This window comes from Tetrao urogallus, assembly GCF_951394365.1.
Source record: "Tetrao urogallus genome assembly, chromosome: 2".
Taxonomy (NCBI): domain Eukaryota; kingdom Metazoa; phylum Chordata; class Aves; order Galliformes; family Phasianidae; genus Tetrao; species Tetrao urogallus.
Window position 1 is genome coordinate 96,051,655 of NC_136814.1, and position 23,041 is coordinate 96,074,695.

Here is a 23,041-nt window from a genome sequence, read left to right on the forward strand (position 1 = left end):
TGCATTCTAAAAAGATTAAAAATCATAGTGCAGCTCTACTGCTAAGAATGAAAACAGCTGCAAGTTGTAACAATGTTAAATGTATTATTGAACTTCAAAAGAACAATAACGTCCTATTTCTCTTTGTAAGAAAAAAAAATTACTAGTTGTATTTCAGTTTAGCTGCACAATGTCAGCAACCTTGAAAATCACTCTTTTCAAGTCCAACTCAAAATACAGTGATCTCTGCTAACAAAAGCAGTGTTGTGAAATTGTTCAGAAATTAGCCATACTGCAGTAAATACAGTTTCTCTGCAGTAGCCATGCTCGAGTTATTGTACAGTCTCTCTTCCATTCATTACGGATGAAGTGCAACAAAATGTTTGCTGTACATAAGCACATTCATCCTCCTAGCCATGAGAACTGCAGTGTGGTTCTCAGATAGCCATACAAGCCTTCATATTTGATCACTTCCAGTAATACTGCATTTTCAAGTCAGCATTCACCTTATCTTCTTTTCCTCTTTAAGTGAAGTCTTGGACTCTAACTCCCTCTACACTAATGAGGAATTAATGAGGAAGGGTATGAAGTGATACATAAATAGCATGCCTTTTTTAGTTGCAACTCACAAGAAAACACTTCAGTGCTAACGTATAAATCCAGCACTATGGAAATTTGCTGTGTTGATTTCAACTATTTTTAAAAAGGTGCAATACCCCACCACGTAACTTACTTTCTAATACTTATTTCTAGATTTTGATATCACCTTGTACTCAGTACTATGCGGTTCTATATTTAAGCCATCTCTTCATTCAGAACGCCATTACTCTCAGTTAGATACCAAATTAGAACTCCTAGAAGCATTAATCCCTTATGCTGACTCATTTACCTAAAAATATAACTTCAGTTCTTCGAAAGTACATAGCTAAATTCATTATGAGCTCAAAACACTGATGTTAATCTATACCTTTCAGAAATACTTATTATAGATACTGCTTTCATCACAGTAACAGCTATTTACGAAACTGCTTGTATGTAACCATGCCCTGCCATTTTGTCTGATCCTACCATGATTTTAAATCATCCTGAATAATAAACTGACCGTGAAATGCCTGTTCAAAAACTGAGTATGAACCAACTGTATTTGTATAACATCAGCAAAGTGAAACTCTTTCCCTGAAGGATAAACAAAGAAAATTTCAGGGAGCTAAAAATACTGCAATCATCAGATTTGGAGATATTTCAGACTCAAAACATCAATATTCACAAATACTGAACAAATTTGGCTTGAAAACTGTGTATCATTTTTTCAGACAAAGGAGCAGGGAGAACAAAAATCCAAAGTCAAGTTTCTATAGTGCATCATGGTACTGACAATGAAGGTTTAAGCTAAAATGTGGAGGAAAAAAACAAAAAAACAGGTCAGAGTTTTAGGTGATGCAATATGGGCAAGAAAGGGGGTCAAGTGTTAAGAAGTTGAAAGAAATGGAAAAGGATTACATTGCAAAATATCGAAGATCATTTCAAAGACATTTTCAAAGGGATTTTAAACACTGTTATTACTTAGACTTGGGCAAAAAGAAGAATGGACCAGATAAAATTACTGTGGTTTCTTCAACCTGAACTGCTTAATTCAAATTATAGACTAATGTTTCTGCACTGATTTTAAATTCTGCTATCTACTGAAGTTTGTGACGAGATGTAGTTAGATTTTAGTTCTGTTTTCTTTAAATGTCAGCAAATGAATTAAGTGGATATTCACCTCTTTACCACTGACCCATACTAGGGGAAGAAACTGAAGGCATCTTCTGCTGCGAGGACAGCCCTGGTTTACGAATGATGCATGATCTACAACAAACAAGCCCGTGGAATCTTCCCCAGTGAAAACACCCAAAGCAGAGACTTCAGTGCTGGCCACAGTGCACAGCTGTATTTGATGCCCACACCTCCATTTCAGATCAATACCAACTACAGAATCACACTCCAAAGAATCCAGTCCTGCCTTCTTACTGCACTGCAAATGAAAATGTGGATGATCTCAACAGCTCTTATTTGCACTTTCCATTATAAACCAAAACACAGACAGACCTCCGCCTGCTTAGATCATGTGCACAACCATGCAAAGTTCACAGCACAAATTATTTCTCCTCCCCCTTACTAATCTTCAGTCCACCCACGTCACAAGTTATTCCCCTCCAATGGCCCAATCTGCATAATCTGTATAAGATCAGAAAAAAACCAAAACAAAACAGGAGGACAGTATACACTATGAACATGATGGGCAAATGACCTCAAGAACAAGAAACGGTTTGCCAGGTACCATAAATTAAAATAGCCAAACACGTACCAGTGTCATCCATTAGCAGAAAAGCATCTACCTATGCCATTAAAGCACAAGTAGTTGAGAAGCATCATTTTCTGTTATGTCACCTCCTTATTCCCATTTTTAGAAGAGTTTCTGCAATTCAGGTATGAGAAAAAAGAAAACACCCATGCCCTTAGAAACATTTAGAAACACTGTCCTTATTTGAACTGTTCTATGTCTGTATTATCATAAAAACATTTGTTAAAAGTATAAAGTGCTGTATATAGTAAGAGTACATTAAGTAAAACATCATAGCATAGCACATTTTTATGATCACAGCATGGTTGGGTTGGAAAGGACCTCACAGCCCATCCACCCAACCCCTGCCATGGGCTGGCTGTTCCCAGCAGCTCAGGCTGCCCAGGGCCCATCCAACCTAGCACTGAGTGCTTGTGGGGATGGAGCACTCACAGGTTCTCTAGGCAGCCCACAGCAGTGCTTTATCACCCTCTGAGTGAAGAATTTCTTCTTAACATCTAAACCTAAATCTCCCCTCTTTCTTTTATTTTAAAACTGTTCCCTCTTCAATCTGATCTAGTGAGAGACATCCTCGCCCCTGGCAGGGGTGATTCTTAAGGTTCCTTCCACCCCACCTCATTCTGTGATCATTCAGAAATTTCACAAGTAAAAAAGCTAATCCCCTTGCTATGCAGTACATCTGTTGATGAAATTTTACATAATCTTAGTTGGCATTCAAACACACGATTCAAAACTAATATGCCAAGCATCCAATGCCCAAACACACCCTTAAAATTGCTTCCGGTAAAACCTCTCGGTAAAGCCAATGGTCACTCACACATTCACCAGCCAAGGGTACATGGGAGTGCATTCCATGACACCAGCAAGGAAGCATAAGCAGAGGGAGCTGTGTCAGTCCCAGGCAAGGTGTGTTACCATCAGCAGCCAGAGCTGTCCTGCCCTGGTCCTGCTCCTCCAGGCTTGCAGCTCCAGGCAGGAGCACGGCTTTCCATCCCTTCCCTCAGCCAAGCTCAATGCTGAATCTGCCAGAGCTGGGATTGGCTGGGCGCTGAGCTGCTAGGATCTACAGTTCCCTGCCCATACCAAAAAGCCTTCCCTTCCAGTATTTGCCAGCTTCTCCTTTTCATGTCAGAGCAACATGCAACATGCCTGTCAGAAAACTGCAAAGGAGAAGAAAACAAAAATCCCCAAGCTGATAGACAACAGTTTCCCAAATTTGGAGACCATCTTTTGCTTACATCTTAAAGCAAATGCTGCCTCCAGAGCATGAGCCTTACTTTTCTTCCTCATACAGAATTCCATCCTAGTTGAATAAATAAATAACCTTCTTTGCAAAAATGCAGTTTACCAGAAATCAGGGTTGTTTGCAAGGACATGCTGCTTTATATATCAACTTGACATTTACTGTTAACAGGAATGTTAATAAAGATACAGACTCACCCACTTCAGATGGAGAAATATTTTAATTATGTAACTTCTTACTAGCAGTTTTACAGATTGTGTGAAAAACAGGAATTTTTACCATTACAGTGAATTCACACACATGAACTTTATATTCAAAGCGTGACTTCATATGTGCTGAACTCTGACAGATAAGAGTTTTCAATGGAAAAAATGAAGTTACTCTGTGACAAAGGAAATGAGAACACTACACAAAATCACTTCCTGACTACGTAATTATGCCACACAGTAATTTAGCGTATTGTTCTAACTAGCCACCAACTCAGTAAAAGAATCCCCCCCCTTCTGAACACTGCCCACTGGCACCCCACGTTCCTACATCCTTCCCTGGACAAAGAGGAATTGAATGCAAATGTTCAAGTAGGACAAGCATGAAGAGCAACCAATCTGTAATGCTGAGATTTTCTGGGCAGACTGAAGGATCACTGTCCCCACAAACCCAGAGGTAAGCTCTGTTGTCCAGGAGCTTCAAAGCCAGATGAGTGCTTCTGCAGCTTCCCCTTGCAAACTGAGCTGCACCAAGTGCTTATGCTACAGAAATAAGTGTGAAAACAGGCAAATTATTTAGCAAAGACACTCTATTGTATACCTCATCTCCAACATTTTCCCTTGCTGTGGCTCTATCTCAGCTTGATTTCCAGAGAAAATTCATTCTCTCAAAGCTAATTTTGCATTGTTTCTATAATTTGCCATTAAGTGATCTTAATATGAGATGCCTGACCATAGCCATATGTCTTCTTCAAAGTTATCATGCATTTACGTCGACAGCAAATTGTCAGGTTTTTAAACTCCATCTTATTTACAGTCCAGATTGCCATATTTTTTCCTAAACCTAAACTGGAGACTATTCCAAGGAAAGCAAGTAAAGCTTTCCAGAAACAGTTTTAGGAAATCTGTTTACATTACAACACTTTGGTGTTTTTTTTCCTCGCCATAGATGCTCATACAGACCCACAGAGAATGCCAGGTGTTTGCCACTAAAGTTAGTACTTTATTTAGAGTCCAGATTACTCACTGAAAACTTTTCTCTTTGCAATCTACCCACCAGAATACAACAGTCAAACCTATTTTGTGGTGAGACAGCAGCACTCCAACAACTTGGCAAAAGCAAAGAAATTCTGAAATATTACTATTAATCCCCATTTAGAAAGAGGCCCAGAGGGTCTGTCACACTGAATGACACTGCTGTCTCAGCATTTTCTTTGAAAGTATTACAGCTACCATGCAGTTCTTGTTGAGCAGCAGCTTTACTGTAAGCATTTCACTTCCATGCCCCTCAAAGAATTCCTGAGTGAAACACACTGCACAGTGAAATTCACCAGAAGTACCCAACTTAACTGAAAAATTCTGTCAGCCAATTAGCAAATGTTTGATAGAAATGTTATTTAAGAGCACTTCAAAAATGTGACCAGGGAGCAAAAGAGGTTCTGTCTGGCACCAGCTCCCAAAGAGAGGACATCCCTGAATAAACCATTCAGGTTTTAGAACACCAACACTGACAGAGTGCCTGGGTGGCCATATAATGTTGCAGCTTTACATTCTTCGTATATATTTTCCATAATTTCTTGGAATGCAGCTCATGTTTTGAAACAGAAGTCTTTCCAATCTTCATGTTTTATCTGCATGATGTCATTCCATCTCTTTAACCAGATACAGTCTTCGGCCAATTAAGCCATTTCATTAAAAACATTATGTAAATGAGAACATTAATACAAGCTCTCCACTGTTATGCATACCTTCCTGAACATAATAGCATCCCATTAGGAACAACCTAAGAGAACTATAAATACAAATCTATACATTCTACCCCTACACCACCTTCTTCCACACCTCAAAATACTTGGCTTACACAAATAAATCACGCAGTTAATGTGAGCAGATGGGACAGAATATATGGAAATTATTTCAAAACACAAGGTTTAAAAAATAAATTTGCAACGTGATCAAACATACGACAGCTTATTAAAACTGTTTAAATGGAATTCTGCTAGCATTCAAAAATGCAAAAAAGTCCCAAAGTTGTAGTAAATAAACCTAGCTCTTGTAAACACATGTAGTTATTTGCTACATCTTTTAACAGAGCCTGAAGGTCTTCCATGAATAACAAAATGTGAAACTGCTGAAATCATAAAATATGTTGGCAATTGCTTTGTTTTGGCTCACTAGAAAGAAAAAAAAAAAGATAAAATTAATGGTTTGGGGGAGTTGTTCTGAGATGGAATTTAGCAAGCAACTTCTGCTTTTCCTTAGAACCAATCAGTTCTGGTAATTTTCACAGAAAGTATTCATCAGTATCTGCCATTCTAATATTTATGCTGTACCAAGGACAACTACAGAAGATCCTTTTGAAGCCTATTTCCTCATTTGCCCCATCCCACAGAGAACAGCTACTGTAATCTCGGTGCTGTCAAGCAGCATTTCGGTAAGAAGTGCAGACATTGGAAGCTGAAGTCTGTGTTGTGGTTAAGTGATACATGATATCCACAGCAGTCCAGATGGATGTTTCCGGCACTTACTACACCCGACTCCTCAAAAGAAACTACCAAGGCAGGTTAACATTATCATATCCTTCCAAAGCTGTTATGTTGCACGCATCTAACAACGAATAAATCAATTACAGCAACTGGCAGTAATTTTCAGGGCTGCAGATTAACCAGTCAAGCAGCATATGTTTGCATACAGCGATAACCTATTCCAGGTTTCAGGATGAGGTTCCAGGACAGTCTAAACCAGTCTCTGTCCCCCAGCACAAAAATCCCCACCCCTCCTTTGACTCGGTAGCGATGCCTTTCTCATCCTGAGCAAGCCAGTTTAGGAAGCTCAACTGGACAGGTCTTAAGTCTTCATTTTTGGCCACGTAGCTCCTTAAAGCTGCTCAGTGTAGGAAGGAAAAACAGCAGAAAGAACGGCAACAACTGGTTGGGGGGGGGAGGAGGGAGGAGGGCAAACACACAAAAAAACAACCTTGTTAACTTGTTTCTTTTATTTTGTCAATAGGATTTCTACTGAAAAAATAGATGTCTCTAGAACTGCTTGTTTCTGCTCATACTAATCAGTCTGTTTTAAGTAAATACTTCTGTAGCTATGTTAGAAAAACATGCTGAAAGCATACTATCAATAGCTGTTATTTTACCTACAAAAATGTTTTGCATCTTGTTGGCTACAGTTCACATCTGAGTGGACTGATACATGTATTTAGAACAAAACATATTTAAATAAAAACGTTCTCCAATACATTCACTCTATTTCCCAACTAAAAAAAAAAAAAGTGAATATTTCTGTAATTAAACATAAAGCTGTTTAAACATGAATGCAGTACTTCCTTTTGCTTAGGGGGCAGAAAGGTTAGAGAAAAAAAGAGAAAGGTAATTCTTAAGAAAATCATACGTGCAAGGGTCACTCTGCTCTAACCACACACAGCTCTATCAGTAAACACATATTTTGGGAAAAGAGTCATCACAAACTGCTGTGATTTAAATGCTTCATTTTAAATTGATCCATTCTCTATTTATAAAAGGTAAGATCACTTTACCTCTTTAAATACACTTTCTTTCCCAACTTATTTAAGACAATGCTCATGACCTCCCAAATAAAAGTGCTGTCTGGATTCATATTAAGTAGATTGAGCTATTTATCCAGGGTTTCATGTACATACACCTTGCAAAAACCTGAACACTTTCCTTCCTCAACTTCCTACCCCATTCTGCAGATAAGCCCAGGTTATTCATTCATTTTACATCTTGGCTGTAGTACTGCCATCCAATTTTGTGGACATTAAGACTTCCCAGAGCCCAGTTCTGCTGTACAAAGTAGGGCAGCACTCCTTGGCAGCTAGACAAGCTGTCTCAGGCTTGCCTTTGGCTCCAGGCTTCAACTTCGAAGGCTCTAACCTCAGCATTCCTTAAGAAACAACGTGTGCAGGAACTGCACCTTCCAATATCAAACCAATGGAATCTTCCACCTTAAGATCATGGTTTATAACTGCATTCCTCCTCAGGAAAGAGGCTCTCTGCAACTTGAGAGACTTGTCCAAAACTAGGGGATGAAATTCCACCCAAATAAAGGATGACAGAAAAGCTCACCAACTTCTCAAGCGCAAGATGCATTTCCTTGTCAGCTGCTGCTTATTTTCTACAAGGCCTTCAAGCATCACAGTGAAGAAGCATAGCAGCTCAAGAGAAAAGAGAACAGAGTTCCCCAAATTCTAGAGAGGAAGTGGGCTGACAGTAGCTATGAAGGCAGTCAGCCCTGCCTGTCTGAAACCAACTGCACCCATTCACTTCTCTGGAGCTCAGCCTTGATTAAGTGCATTCGTCCAACAATATTTGAATTTCATTGCCAAAACCCTCCCCCACACTAAGGTTAGCAGTTACCACAACTACTTATAAAATAAGTGGTAAAATATATTATGTACCTCATGTTGTTGCCCTGGTAGAACATTATTTGATCAGAAAATGCTGCCTAATGTCCAATTAGTATTTGTATCATTTAATCTGGGCAGGCACCAAACAGCTGCAGAGACTGCTTCGTGCCACTGGATCATGATGCATGTAGCCGAGGTTTACACTGGTGGAGCAATGGTAACACAGCACTAGGAACAACTTCCAAATAAGCACTGGCAGATAGGACTTCAAATTAATCACACTGGCATTTCGTATGTTGACAGATTCTACTATTTACAGTCATTTTCAGAAGAAAAAGAGAGCCAACATGCATCGTTAAAACAAGCTTGTTTACACACTCAATTGTCCTGTTTCCCAAAACAGGAAGAAACAATAGATTAAGCAATGGTCTATAATACAGAAAGCAAAGTAAAGTTACTTGAGCTTAAGCACGGGCAAGTACTGATAGGAATTGGCCTTTTTCTTCCACGCAAAACTTGCTTTAAGCAAGTTCCTTAAATATATACCTTTCAATTTTCAACTATTTTCTCTGCATGAAGACTAGTAAGGCAGCGTACTTCTACCCCGAATGCAAGAGCTCATTTCACTTGTTTATACTAACTCACTTATGTTCCACATTTATGTCATCATGGTTAACTTCTAAATAAATTTCTTTTAGAAGGAAATATTTTGAAACACTGTTTTTTCCAGGGCCTCAACAGTCACACAGCTAAAAAGCAGATTCCGAGTTGTAAACATTTTCTGTAACTCTGAAAGAAACTTGAGTATTTACACAGCAATACAAATAGCTTTGTTCTTATCACTATGCTTCCTCAGCATTTGTAGGTGCTTTCCAACAGGGCCTGTAGGCTTCTAAATATCCAGGTTACTCAAATATTCCCTGACCTGCTCTTTTTCCACAAAAGATGCATCTTCCTTGCTCCAGCTTTTTTGGGGCCCTTTTCCCCCCAGGGCATTATCCTCCAGGACTCCGCCAAGCAAACCCCTGAAGAGGCCAAAGTCTGCTCTTCTGAAGTCCAGGGAGCTGGCTGCACACTGGCTGCTGCTCTAAGGATCCTGAATTCCATTGGTGCCCAGGGCCAGGACAAGAGGTACCGGGCACAACCTGGAGCATAGGAAGATCCCTCTGAGCACCAGGAGCTCTTCTGTGCAGTGAGGTGATGGAGCACAAGCAGCCCAAAGCTGTAGGGTCTCCTCCTTGGAGCTGTCTGGAAGCCCCCAGACGTGGTGCTGGGCGCTCTGCTCTGGGTGTGCCTGCTGGAGCAAGGCTGGGCTCACTGCACCCGGAGGGCCCTATCAACCCTAACACTCTGTGATTCATTACCTATACTGGGAAAAGACATCGAGATAATGGCTTACAACCCAAAAAACTAGGCTGCATACTTTGCTTAATAAAAACAACATTATCTGTAACTTAACTGTTTGAGGAAAGGTAGTAGTAGACATTTTTTGTTTGCTTTTGACAAAAAAAAAAAAAAAAAAAATCAGGACTGTTTTTTTAGACATTACAGTTTTAGTTACAGTCAATTCTGCCAGGACTAAATGGGAAAATGACTCAGGTTGGTTTTAATCAAGATTAGTTATTAAGCTTGATTCACAACACACTAACACAAGCATTTATATCACTATAAAGGTGGTGCCCACAGCAGCAGGTGGAGCTACTTCTACTCATAGTAAAAGTGTCTGTGGGACTCCATTAAGCATCAAGTTTCTTTTCTTTTCTTTTTTTAATATATCCATACAAAAAAGGGAAAAAGACAAAGATCAAAAAGTTTGAGATAGCTCTACATTTCCCATACTTAACATTCTACCTCTTCAGATTTTAACATTTTCTAATACCAAAGCCTGCTTCGCTTCTCAACAATTTCATCCATTCATATAGAAACATTTTCAAAGATATTTTTAAGATATAAAATCTTGATTTTATCACTAACAATTGAAGCCCTTAAATAAATTATTCTTTTTTAAAGAATGTTTAAGATCCAGATTATTACAAAATCAGCCCCCCAGAAAACCTTAATTATTTCAATTTATAGAGATCATAATATTTATTCCTCTTCTAAACATAATACTAGTAAGGCAGAAAAGACAAGCTGGTTCCATTAACAATTTCTGCATATACACACCATTGAGAACACGTGTCTGCACTCTGCTGTGGATGTGTGACCTACTTCCCAAGGGATTTTTTGATGCCACACAGCCAGCCAGCTTTTTGAAAGATGTACAGTGCATTTAACACAGTCACAGGTTCTGCCTTAGATCACACCAAGGACTCCTGTGCTCACCATTTTGAAAATAATAAGTCATGTTGTCATATCTTTCTTCAGAGTATGAGATTCTTATTACAGACTACCTAAAAGTAACTAGGCTGGTTACTCATAACTACCTTGTTTACCTTCATACTGCAGACCAGTCATCTGACCCAAGGACTGCACTGTCCTATTTAATAAGATCGTGTCTGAAGTGTCACCTCCTTCTGCTTCTGGAAGTCATTCAAAAACAGATAAAGTATCCTACAGCATTTTAAGTACTTTCCCAAGTGCTCATGGATCTTAAAGGGTTGACTACTGAACATATCTGAAAAGACAGGAAGGCGTTCAGAAGGACTTTGTTCATGGCTGATAGAGACCTCCACAAAGGAACTGACATCCTCAGGAGCTTTGGTCTCAGTTGAACAATGAAGTGAGCTGTAGCTTCACAATGTAGGTGTATTTCTCAGCCTTGTAGAGATAAAAGACTCCTAGGTACTATAAATCTTAAGCCAGGTATAAATTTCTTCTTCTGATACACAATGGCTTTCAAGTTTCAAGTGGTACCATCTCCATACACTTGGGCAACAAAATGTTGTCTTAATGATCATGTCATTCAACAAAAGATATGCATGTCTAGGTTTAATGAGACAGTTAAATTACAATTCTACCAGGATTTATTTACTTACTGCTATTAAAGAATATCAGCAGAGAAAATGGTAACTAAAAGGAATTCCAAAATGAAAGAATACTTTTTAGTTTGCCTAGCTTGTGTTTACTGCAATGACATCAGTTGCCACCTTCTGTGCAAATTTGTCTGAACACAAAAAAGTCAAGAAAGCATAAGTATGAAACAAAAACATGGCATCAAATCCAGGGCTATGTGAATATCTTAAAGTACTTGGAAAAACAAAGTCAAGCAAAAAAAATCCATTTCAATTTTACTGTGGGTCCATAAGAGGAAAATAGTTTTCCCCACAGATAACCCAGTGTTTCCCAAAATTTCCTCAAGACTTGGCGGTAAACATTTCAACCAATGAACAGAAGTCAAGAGAGCTTGGACTACCCAGCTTGGAGAAGAGGAAGCTCAAAACTATCCCATTAATGTCCATAAATATCTGAAGGGAAGGCACAAAATGATGGAGCCACGCTCCATTGAGAGCTGTCCAGTGCCAAGACAGGTAATGGACACAACCTGCAAAATGCAGTTATCCCTGGAGATCTTCAAAAGCCAAGGCAATGTGCTCTGGGTATCCCTGCTTTTGCAGGGAGTTGGACCAGACAGCCTCCAGAGCTCCCTTCCAATCTCACTCAGTCTACGACCCTGTAATTTTTGATAAGCAAATATATTTCTGCTTTCTCATAGACCTGGCCAATTCATTCCCATAAAAGCAATCTGAATCAGTTGCTTCCTCACAGAATCAATTATTTTTTTTTTAAACTTTTAGAGGAGAAACTCCTGTGCATCAGGAGCACAAGGGTGAGAAGAGGTATATGCTCTGACTAATCTTTGAGCAGGAGAAGAACATTTACATATCTCTTGAAAGAGTGTTATGACACAGATCCAATACAGTACACACCTTGTACAGAGCACAGAACCACGACCTAATGAGAAGCAGCACAGACACATTCAGTGGGGTGCCATCCTACAGCATGCAGAGAAGTACTAAAGTGGTGTTCAAATCTGGCAAAGTAAAATCCTTCCATCAACAAAAACAGCTTGTCAGCTTTACCACACATCATTTAAGGAAGAGTCTGACCTTTACCTGCTGTAGGGAACCTGCTTTGGCAGGGGGGTTGGACTCGATGATCTCTGGAGGTCCCTTCCAACCCCTACAATTCTGTGATTCTGTAATTCTGTGACCTGATCGTTTTAGGCCATTCCAGAAAAAACTGTGTTCTCTGACTGCTGCTCATTCCTTCATGGAAAATCCGCATGTATGCATCTCACCATCCAAAAAAATTCAAACATTAAATAACTTAATTGGTTACAGAACAAGGCCAAGGCTAGTATTTTCAGAAAGTGAATAAGACAAGATAGTCAGAATTCCATTACTTTACATATAAAGGCCTCCTGCCTCACTACCTGCTGAGCAGTAGCACTAAATGTCACCAGAACACTAATTAGCCTGTTCAGTCACACTGTATCCAATACAGTAATTAAGTCAAAACCAGCAAAATAATCAGCAGCTTATGCTTAAAATAAACCCTGACAGTACTGATTCTGAGTAATGTATTTCAAGACTCCATCTGCAGCAGAAAAACAAGAGCAGTATCTGGGCAGATGCAAGTTGAGAGTTCACTGTGGACAAAGCCAGACCATGCCAGCTACAGCACGGCAGGACTTCACACCATCTGGTTTACTCCCAGAGATGCAGACTTACAGACGTTAGAAATATTTTACTTCCATGACTATTCTGGATGCAACAAAACTCAAAGGAAAAAAAAAAAGAAGCAATCATCTTCTCCTGATCCGTATATAGTTTCAGCATCACTGACCCTAGGATATTCCAATGTCGAGCATGTTTGTTTCTCTTTTCCCCTCTTCTTTGTAATTTTAGAGGACAACTGTCCCAGTATTGGTAAGATTTCACATGTAAAAAAATAAACCAAGTCATTATGATGGTAATACATATATATATATATATATATATATATTAAAATATATATTATATATATATATATCTGAGGCACTATGATTCAGTGAAACAAAGTGCAGTATAAATCTGAGGTAGCTTTTTTTGGTTGTTTTTTTTGTTTGTTTTTTGTTTTTTTAAATAACGTCACATTTTACAGAATTTGTTTCAAAATTTCCATTCTGTGGTTTTAACACTAAGTTCTGGTAAAGATGCTATCTGACAGATAGAGAGAGAGGACAGTTGATGCTTCAGGCACTTGAGATACACTGCAAGGCAGCCATGTGAAAAAATGCTGGTAATGCTGAAAACGAAGAGCAATGAAATAGTTTATTTTGACACCTAAATTGCCTTTCTTTGGAGGCAATCCTGAAAATTGATAAAATGAGTCACACCTCAAACTGCTACCGTTTCAGTCTTCCACAGTTGAACAGCTTCCCACCACACTACACCTGTTTAGATGTTTTCTTCATAATCTTAACAGAAATTATCCTCAAGGCAGAAAATGAGCTGGATTTCTACACCTAAGAATACAATGGGGCAAATCCTTCTACAGACAGGCAGCTTATATTAGTATATTTATTACTACTTATATATTTATCTTTTCCTCATTCAAGGTGAAACCAATCCTGAACCAGAACAAACACTGTGCACACAGAACAGTTTTCCTGCTACTACATTTGGATTTTGCACCAGAGCTCTGAGAGCTGGAGCTCTGCTGCTCCCTGCCCTGTCTGACACACGGTGATGCCTGCAGAGTTGAGGCAAGGCCTTCAATTCTGAGGATATGGACATCCATGGGGATGGAGATTAAGGAAAATAAAAATGTAGTTAAATTAAAGAGACTTATATTTCACATAACAGAAGTAATTTATTTATAGAAATACTGAACAGAAGCAGTGAAAAGAACAAAACTTTACAAAAACTTGATGGTTTGGTAATAGGAATGCATTTTTATCTTGATAAACACAGGTCTTTTTTTAGCTTACCCTATCAGATCCATAGCTTAGTTCAGCTGCTTACAAGACCAGCATGGATGCAACTCTACACAAAATTGCTCTGCACCCCCACAGAAAACACTAAACATGGAATAATGTTTAAATTAGCAGCAGTAGCTGCAACATAAGAATAAACTGTCAGTATCTCCTTGGCACATGAGTAATTCAAGTAGTTGTCTTCAGTTACTTTCATATGAAAGAATTAAAAAAAAAAAAAAAAAAAACCTGAAACAATAAAGGCAGAGAAGAAGTATAACTTACAGTCCAGACTTACACATCCTAAAGTGTTCATTTAGTCAGATAGGTCAAGAATTAAACATTATAACTTAATGACTGAATGGGCCAACTTCTACTGCTGGATGAAGAGATGCTGACATGTTCACTAATTGGAACAGACCATGTGGTCTGTACAGTATCCAGTATCCAATATGGTATTTTTGTACTTTTTTATTGCTCTTCTCCATTTTCTTGCACTATTAGAGGGAATAACTCTTCCTAGGGAGAACTTAGCAGTCATTCTTTCACAAAGATCAAAAAACTGTGCAAAAAAACAACAACAACATAACCTTCAGAAGACAAGCATAGCCATACAATTATGTAAAAAGGGGCAGAATCAAAGTTAAGCAATTCAACAGTATTTTATATCTACTTACTACTGCTTGTTCCATATATCTTTAGCTGCACAGTTAGAAGTCTACTACAACGTAAGCTCCCTGCGTTCCAGAGTGCTAAAAGATTTAAAAATAAAAACTTGTGTTCTATACCTGCAAGAAATGACAGTGCTCCTCACCCTCATCTTGCACTCATCTTAATCAGCACTAAACTGAAAACGGAGATCAGAACAAACCAGTTTCAGTAACCACAGGGAAAACCAGTTTAAAACTAGTTTCTGCATGAAATGGAACATTTTCATAGCATAGGCAAGCCAAACTGATGGCGTACCCCTCAACCAAAAGCTATGCTACCACAATTTTTTTAGAGAATGATCTCTTCGAAGATATGTACATACGTACTGGAGTGATCTTACTGATAAAGTATTCTTCACTTGGGACAAAAGAAAAACAGAGGCTCAATGGAGTTGTACAACAGCAGCAAACACAAGCAGACTAAGTTTCCCAAGTTCACAACTCATAGTAAAACGTAATTTCCAGGAAATATTCATAGGTATTTCTTAGAAAGAAAAAGGTCCCACTCAAGGTTAAACCTCTGCTGTTGAGACAGCAATAGTCGATTTGCAGTCAACAACTAAGTATAGACTTTGAATGACTATATATAGAATTAGTGATAAATGAGGACAAAGGAAATAAGATTTATCATATATGATAACTGTGATTTTAGTTAAACTTTAAATACCATTCAGAAGAAGTGTGGAAGTTGACCATTTTCTTCTTCTAATTACTTATTTATTTGATAATTGTAACAGTCAACACTACTTGCTTAGAGATTAAAGGAAATAAAAAGCATATTTGGTAAAGATTAGCTTGTCTTCATTGCGGTTGCAAACCTTATTTCATGTCTGTACGTGACCTCTTCATTTCCTCCTGAAGAAAGGCATTAAAAAAATTCTACATTTGAATGAATCACTCAAATTTTATCCTGTTTAATGCAGGACCTTGTTATCCTCTACTTTATATACAGAGTAGAAGTCAGTACCGATGATTTAGAACAGTCAAGAAATACAAAGCAACTGCTTTGTTATTCGAGCTCTCAAGATTCAGAATTTAACTGCCTGACATAAAATGTCCTCATCACCACCCTCTTTACATCACAGCCTGGCGAGTGGGACAGGAAAGAAACTGATGAGGTTTAATGAGAGCAAGTGTCCAAGAATCCTGTACCTGGGGGGAATAATCACACACATCAGTACAGGTCAGGGGCTGACCTGCTGGAGAGGAGCTCTGCAGAGCAGGACCTGGGTGTCCTGCTGGACAACAGGTTGGCCATGAACCAGCAGTGTGCCCCAGTGTCAAGAAGGCCAATGGTATCCTGGGATGCATTAAAAAGAGCATGGCCAGCAGGTCGAGAAAGGTGATCCTCCCTTCTACTCTGCCCTGCTGAGGCTACATTTAGAATACTAGTTCTAGTTCTGGCCTCCCCAGTTCAAAAGAGACAGGGATCTCCTAGAAGTCCAGTGAAGGGCCATAAAGATGATAAGGAGCCTTGAGAAACCTCCTGTAGGGAACTTGCTTAATCAGGGAGTTGGACTCAGTGATCTTTTGCAGCCCCTTCCAACCCCTGCAGTTCAGTGATCACTTGAGTCCATTCTAACCATTCAATTCTTCTTCAGCGCAGGTTAAAAGAAAAAAATATATTTTTTTTAAAAAAAAGTTTGTCATAAAATTGGAAATAGAGAAACATCTGTCTGATGATATGCAGTGCCAACACCAGAGTAGCTTTTACTTCTGTCTGCACAACCTGATCTGACCAACGCTGCCCTACTAATGATATGACTGTGGCAATAAAGAGCAGAGGCTTCACAGCAACATCAAAACCCAACCATCCTAGTTTGGACACTGAGATATAACATACACAATTGGCGAAGGATTTGACTTAAGCAGGCTGTTCTACAAAAAGTTAATGAAAGATAGAAATAATGAAGTACTTGTAGGTGGTAACCAGATTGTTTTTCTTCTCACATCTACCACCTTCCTGATGCCACCATAACTGAGGCAAAGACTGAACAGAAGGGCAAGGAGATGACAAAACCTACATCCATCCCTCAGTGCAAAAGAGAACAGTTTAACACCATGATATTTCATGTAAGAAAAACAAGCCCACTCTCTCAGTAGCAGTAACCATAGCAGAGGAACAGAAAAATGAAGAAAAAGCGAAGCCCACACCAGGTAATCAGCTGTTACTGATTGGAACTATCTAACTTAATGGAATCTGGACAAAATTCACATAACCACAATATTGTAAACACTGCCAAACCGCTAGTGAATGTGTAGAGGTTCAAGTGATCATCTTAAGCACAGCGCCTTAGGACTCTGGTAGCAGGTAATTCATACACTGTGCTCGTGTAAGGACACACAGTGACACTTCATCTGCTCTAAAAAGAGGGGACAGCACGATGAGGCTGGATTGGTCCTGGCCGTAGGTGAGAGACAATGGAGTTTCACTACTGCATTACATGCAGAAGGTTGGACTTGGGAGCTAAGCACTACATTCACTGCATTCTGTTTACATAGCAAAAGGCTCATTAAAGTAAGTTTATTGCTAACAAAGGCTGCCAAAATAAACAGAGTATTCTTGTTCTTAGCCAACATGATGTATCAAGAGATAAATATTTTAAATTAATCTGCCACTGGAATCATTTGGTGCTTTTCAGCTTCAAACAATCTGAGAGCAAATTCAGCACCCTCCTATAAAACCTACAACAAGGTTTAAAAAAAAAAAAAAAAAAAAAAAAAAAACACACATGTATATAAGCATATATATATAAAAAGACCCACACAAGTTCTTCCCTCTATTCTTCCATTACAGAAAACTCTACTACCATGTTTCAATCCTCTTCATCTTCACAATCCAGGGACAGTTCTTTTGTGACAGAAACACAATACTAGGTAATTTTGGTAGATCAAACATTGGCAAGAAGTCATCAATTGATGGCCATAGAGATTGTGTCCTGTGGCAGTACTGAAAAATAATAATCTAGTAATGCAATCCATATCAAAAGCTGCCAAACAAATAAATGCTTTGGTATCGCTTTGCCATTAGCTGAAACCTGAAATTGTACTTAACAAAACAGTTTTTAATCAGCATTGGCACACAATCCCCAATGGACACTGAGGCTACCATTACTGGGAAAAGTGGTTTGGTTTTAGCTTTTTTTTTTTTTTTCCTATCACATGTAAGGCAGAAAAGAACTGTGCTAATTGAATATCTGAAGGATACTAATGACTGTGTATCCAATCAATACAGGTAAAATATCTGGAGCACAAATGCTCTTAGTTCATGCACACTGGATCTATGCACCCTATGTATGGCATTAAAAGCCCTGAAGCTGAGCAAAGCCATTTTTTTTTCCTGTTTCTTAAATTAAGTGAAAAGCTTTAATTCTGGAGTGAATAACACAGGATATAAGAACACCTAGATGTGTCAGAAAATAGAACTGTCCTTCTCCAGTTAACTATATTGCTAAATATAAATCTATCACACAGGGACAATTAACAAAAGGCAATTTTAAAGCTCATGTTTTTAATTTTACAGTTGATGTTCTGAAATTACAGATTAGAAATAGAACATTTCCATTAAGAGTCAAAAGCTAAGAAAGAAGTAAAAGGATAAGAACTAAACAAGAAAGCAAAATTTCTTCAAGAACAAAGGATCATTTGGTTTCTCCACCAGTTTCTAGCCAATACATTTCAGACCAGACCCTGCTATGTTTTCAGCTCTTTCTTGTGCTCCATGGTTCAAATTAACACAGCAGATTGTTCTTGCTCATTCAAAATCACATGGCAATAAACTTAGGAAAGTGAGACAACTTTCACATTAGCTCTGAAACACTCTGAAGGCTCATAAGGCTCAAACACTGCAAATGAGTGTCAGCCACCAACTCCAGATGACTCTGCATAAAGGGAGCTCAGCTGAGTGATCTGCTAAGTTCACACTTGGTATCTATCCAGGTGATGAGATTCTACAGAGGATCTGTAGAGAGAACAGGAGTCAGAGCTGCATCCGCAATGCATTTTTCATTAGGAGCAAAATTCAACAGTCGTAATGGCAAGGATAAATTTTGCTGATCATGAATAGAAATTTATGCCCAAACTAGCCTAAGTACACAGTTTACCCACCAGCTGAGTAACAAACAGCCTCTATTTTTTCCTCCCAGTTTCAAGGCACATACACTCCATGTCGCTTGAGCACACTATTGCTGATGGTCCCCCCACATCTCAGCATTCCACAACCACATGTGCAGCCCAGCACTGTGCTCACTGCAACGCTGCACTGCCTGCTTTGCAGCCTAAGAATTGCTTCTCCCAGAGGCTCACACCTCCTCAGCTGCGGCAAAGATATTCAACACTTTACCTCTGCTGCGAAACATCAAGGCAGAAGCCTAAGGCTGAAACACTGGGGCTTGTATGTTTCCTTCTCTAACCAAAAGCCTTCCATCTGCACAAAGCCAGCTGCAGGGAGGAGGACAATGAGATTCATTAGAGCAGTTTGGCACCACCCTAAAAATTCTAGAGCTGAGTTCAACGTGTGCAGGACCCGCATGGTTATACAAGGCAAGGAATGGGAAATCTGGATGAGTTTTGCATGGCCTATACTGACCTGTCTACTCGTGGTTTAGAGCACTGTAAAAGTTGAGCTAATGCTTCCAACCGCACCCTTATAAAACATGCATTTGATACTACATAAATCAACTCAGTTAATAGTGCAGATAGCACATATATGCAAAAGAATAAAGCAGGACATGTACTTGAGAGCTGCTAAGCTCTTCTTAAACATAGCTGTCAACTCTGAATTATTCAGCAGGAATGTATTTATACAAGAGTTTCTTATGGATCACACGAAGTCACATACCATATAGCCCAACCACCAAGTTGTAGATGCAGCGGGCAAAGAATGTCACTTTGTGACATGAACAGATGACACAAACTGGCAGAGGAGTAAATTAGAATACAGTATTTCTGAAAACTGATCTGCTCAACCTAATTCTAACATGTTTTAGTAGTGACTGACACAATGTTACAAGAGCAGAAAGAGCAAGACTGTACTGCTGACAGGTGCAATATAGGAAGTCATCTATCTCAGCATAGCCCACCGAACTCAGGCTTTCATTAAGTTATAATGAGAAGAAGAATGTTCAGAAGATGTCAAAACTAGGCTGCAGAAAACACTGTCCTCTGCAGCTGCCTTTGCTTGAGTCTGCATAGAAAGGTGCACGCAGCTCTCATGCTGCCGTTTTCATTTTCAACCCCTCATCAGACCAAAACCAGGAAAAACCCATCAAGTGCAGATCAGACTTTGCATACGAGCCATGCTAACAAGTATTAAGTTCTCTATGGCTACTTTTACATTTCACAGTAAAAAAGACTGCGACAAGCAAGCAGTGCATTTCAATGTGCATATTTGATAATTCTACCTTCACTACACTGAACAAACCCAGCAAAGAGTACTCCACCTCTTAATGCCTCTGAATTGAGGCCACACGACTCTTCCAAAGATGTATTTTAATCAAATAAATGGTTATGTTCATAAAGGCAGAAATAGGAAGTGCTGAGGCATACAATATAGCAATGGCCATACACAAATGTCTAACTGAGCCTCACGGGGCTGAAGGGAAATGATTGCTATACTTGGCCTCAGAGTTCCTCCTGTTAAGAAACAGACAGATGTGGTGAGGAAGGTGCACGTCCTCACCCACAGCCACCACACACATCAGCTCTGGACAGGCAGTAAAGCTGATATCTAGGGAAGGACAGCTTATGACCCCCTCCCCCTTTGTCACTTCCCTCAAATTTGCTTCACGTGTGGTAATTTAACAGCTATTTCTCTGCTTCCTACAGCTTCCCAAAAATAAAACACGCACACAAAACACAGAATAGCAGCTGTTGATGACTTTCTACAGTGTAAGGAAATGAATTCCATTTTGAATTCCATTCCACATTTTTAGTTTTGGCTATGTTATTTTTGGAGAATGAAACAGTAGCGTTCCAGCCAGTCTTTTTGAGACCTTTTCCCTGGCTCTTGGTTTCTGTAGCTGTATTTCCACTTTTAAATGAAAACACATTTCCTCTTACGATAATTTACACTGAAAGTGAGAAGCGAGCTGTTTACCAAACAAGTAAGTGTTGCAATTCAAATGATGTTTTTATACTAGGATTGCAATAGTCAGCCTAACTAAATGCCCATACAAAATTAACGTCACACAGCATAAAGCAACAATACCAAAGCCTCAGAGGCTTTTACAGGAAACCCACTACAAATTTCATAAATCATTAAAAAAAAAGCTGAAGTAATTCATTATGTCATACACAGGCATGAAAAACAAAACAACATAACTCGATTCACTAATGTTACATCTTCCCCACAGTTAATTATTTAAGCCATACTCGCAGAGGGAAATGCAGGGAAAAAAAGTGATTAACTCTGCAACAAAAATTGCATATGTACAATCCAGTTAGTGCTCTTCTATGGATTACTGATTTCTCCAGTGCATTACATGAACTGGTCTACACTATAAGCCTACAAAACCTCAAAAAAAAAAGTGCTAAGCAGCCCAGTCTCAATTTCACAATTAGAATCTCTCTTCAGAAACATTAGCAGCTTTTCGTGTGTCTAATCTACAGCAGGGGAGGTAAGAGAATGAAAGAAATGCTCTGTTGAATATAAAAGCAGAGTGTGAAGAAGTCTACTGGGGTTAAGTAATTAACCTGATGCATTTTTCAGAGAGACTGTACTATTTTTAACTGCTCTTTTTTGGCAACAGGTCAAAGTTTTCCTAGCAAAATACCAAAGTGAAAACGCTGGGAGCAAAGCCCAGAGGCAGCTCTTTGCTTTGGCCTAAGCTGAAACTTATCTGACTCCAATTAGATAGGTAGCACTGCTTCCCACTCCCCTTCATTGAGTGCTACGGTTTGTGGGCCTCATTATGCCTCTGAAGGTCTACGAGAGAAATAGCACAGCACTAAAGCCTGGAGAAGAGCATTTTTCAGATTCTATAGGAAATTCCTATACTCTTCACACAGCACAGACATCTATACGGTTCAGACAGTTCCTGTATTCTTGGCCAAACAGAACTGAGTCATTTACAAGGAAAAAAAAAGAAAAAAAAAGAAAAAGAAAAAAAAAAAAAAAAGAAGGAAAAGGACTCAGTGTGTGTCTTAAGCAAATCCTGCCTGGAAGGGCTGGGATCTGCCCTCCCTTTTCTGTTCCTCCTCACTGGGACACACTGGAAATCTCTCAGTAGAGTGGAAATATTGGGTCTGGTGACCCAGAAGTTCAGTTTAAATAATAATAACCATTCCCTCTCACCGCCTTTCCACGGTTCAGATGTTTAAAACGGGGAAACAGAACTCCTTCCCACTCCTTCCTGAGGGCATGGATTTCTTGGTAAAGGAAATTGTATTTCATACACACACACACACACAGAGAAAAATGCTACGTGAAATAAGAGACAGACGAAATCAATTTGTCCCAATGGAAAACGAACGTGACCCCGTAGGATCCATCCCCGAGCTACATTTCTCCCTGAGGCGTGTCCCCTTCCTGCCTTACCCCTGCAGCACGCAGAAGCCCTCGCTCCCACCACAGGCCGTTTCCCGGCGGGCTCCGGCTCCGGGCACCGCACACACAAAGCCGGCAATCACCCGGCCGCGCTCAGCGCGTTCGGGAGGCGCGAAGCCGCGGGGCAGAGGTGATGCCGGAGGAGCGGAGCCCTCCCCGCCGCACCGGGCGTCGAGACGCGTTTCTCCCCCGGTCCCAAACAAACCCCGCTCCCCCCCGCGGGGCCCCACGACGGGGGCAGGACTGTGCCCTCGGCCCGGCCGCTCCCTGCCCGGGGTTTCGGCCGGCCGAAGGCGCGAAGAGCGGCCGCCCCCCGCCCGGGAAGGAGCCTTCGCCCTCCCCTGCAGGATGCGGAGCGCTTCCCTTCCTTCCTCCCGGCCGAGCCGAGGGGCCGCGCCGCCTTTGTTAGCCCGCCGCCCGCCGCCGCCCCTCACCAGCAGGCTCTCCACGTTGACCGGGGAGCGCGGATCGCGGATCATAGACTCCAGCTTCCTCTGGCGGCCCTCGAGCATCCCCGCCGCCGCCGAGTCCGGAGCCTGCGGCGCGAGGGGAGCCGCCGACATCTTCCCCGCCTGCAGCTGCTGGCTCATCCTCCGGGGGAGGGCCGCCTCCCCTCGCCGCCGGGGAGGAGGAGGAGGAGGAGGAGGAGACTGAGCGGGGTCGCCCCGCGGCCGGGGCCTAACGCGGCGGCGAGGCCGGGCCTGGGCGTGCGGGCGGGAGCCGAGGGCAGCGCTCCGCA

At 40.4% G+C, this 23,041-nt stretch overlaps 1 protein-coding gene across 1 annotated transcript in view; it reads right to left on the reverse strand.

Annotated features, from left to right (window-relative positions):
* Positions 1-22,799, reverse strand: part of ROCK2 (Rho associated coiled-coil containing protein kinase 2) — a gene marked incomplete at its 3' end in the record, with an annotated part of 90,442 nt that extends 67,643 nt beyond the window's left edge. Inside the window, exon 1 of the mRNA XM_079532561.1 lies at positions 22,737-22,799. Coding sequence (XP_079388687.1) covers positions 22,737-22,781 — 45 coding nt within the window. The 5' untranslated portion in view covers positions 22,782-22,799. The remainder of the gene's footprint in view (positions 1-22,736) is intronic.
* Positions 22,800-23,041: the final 242 nt, after the last annotated feature.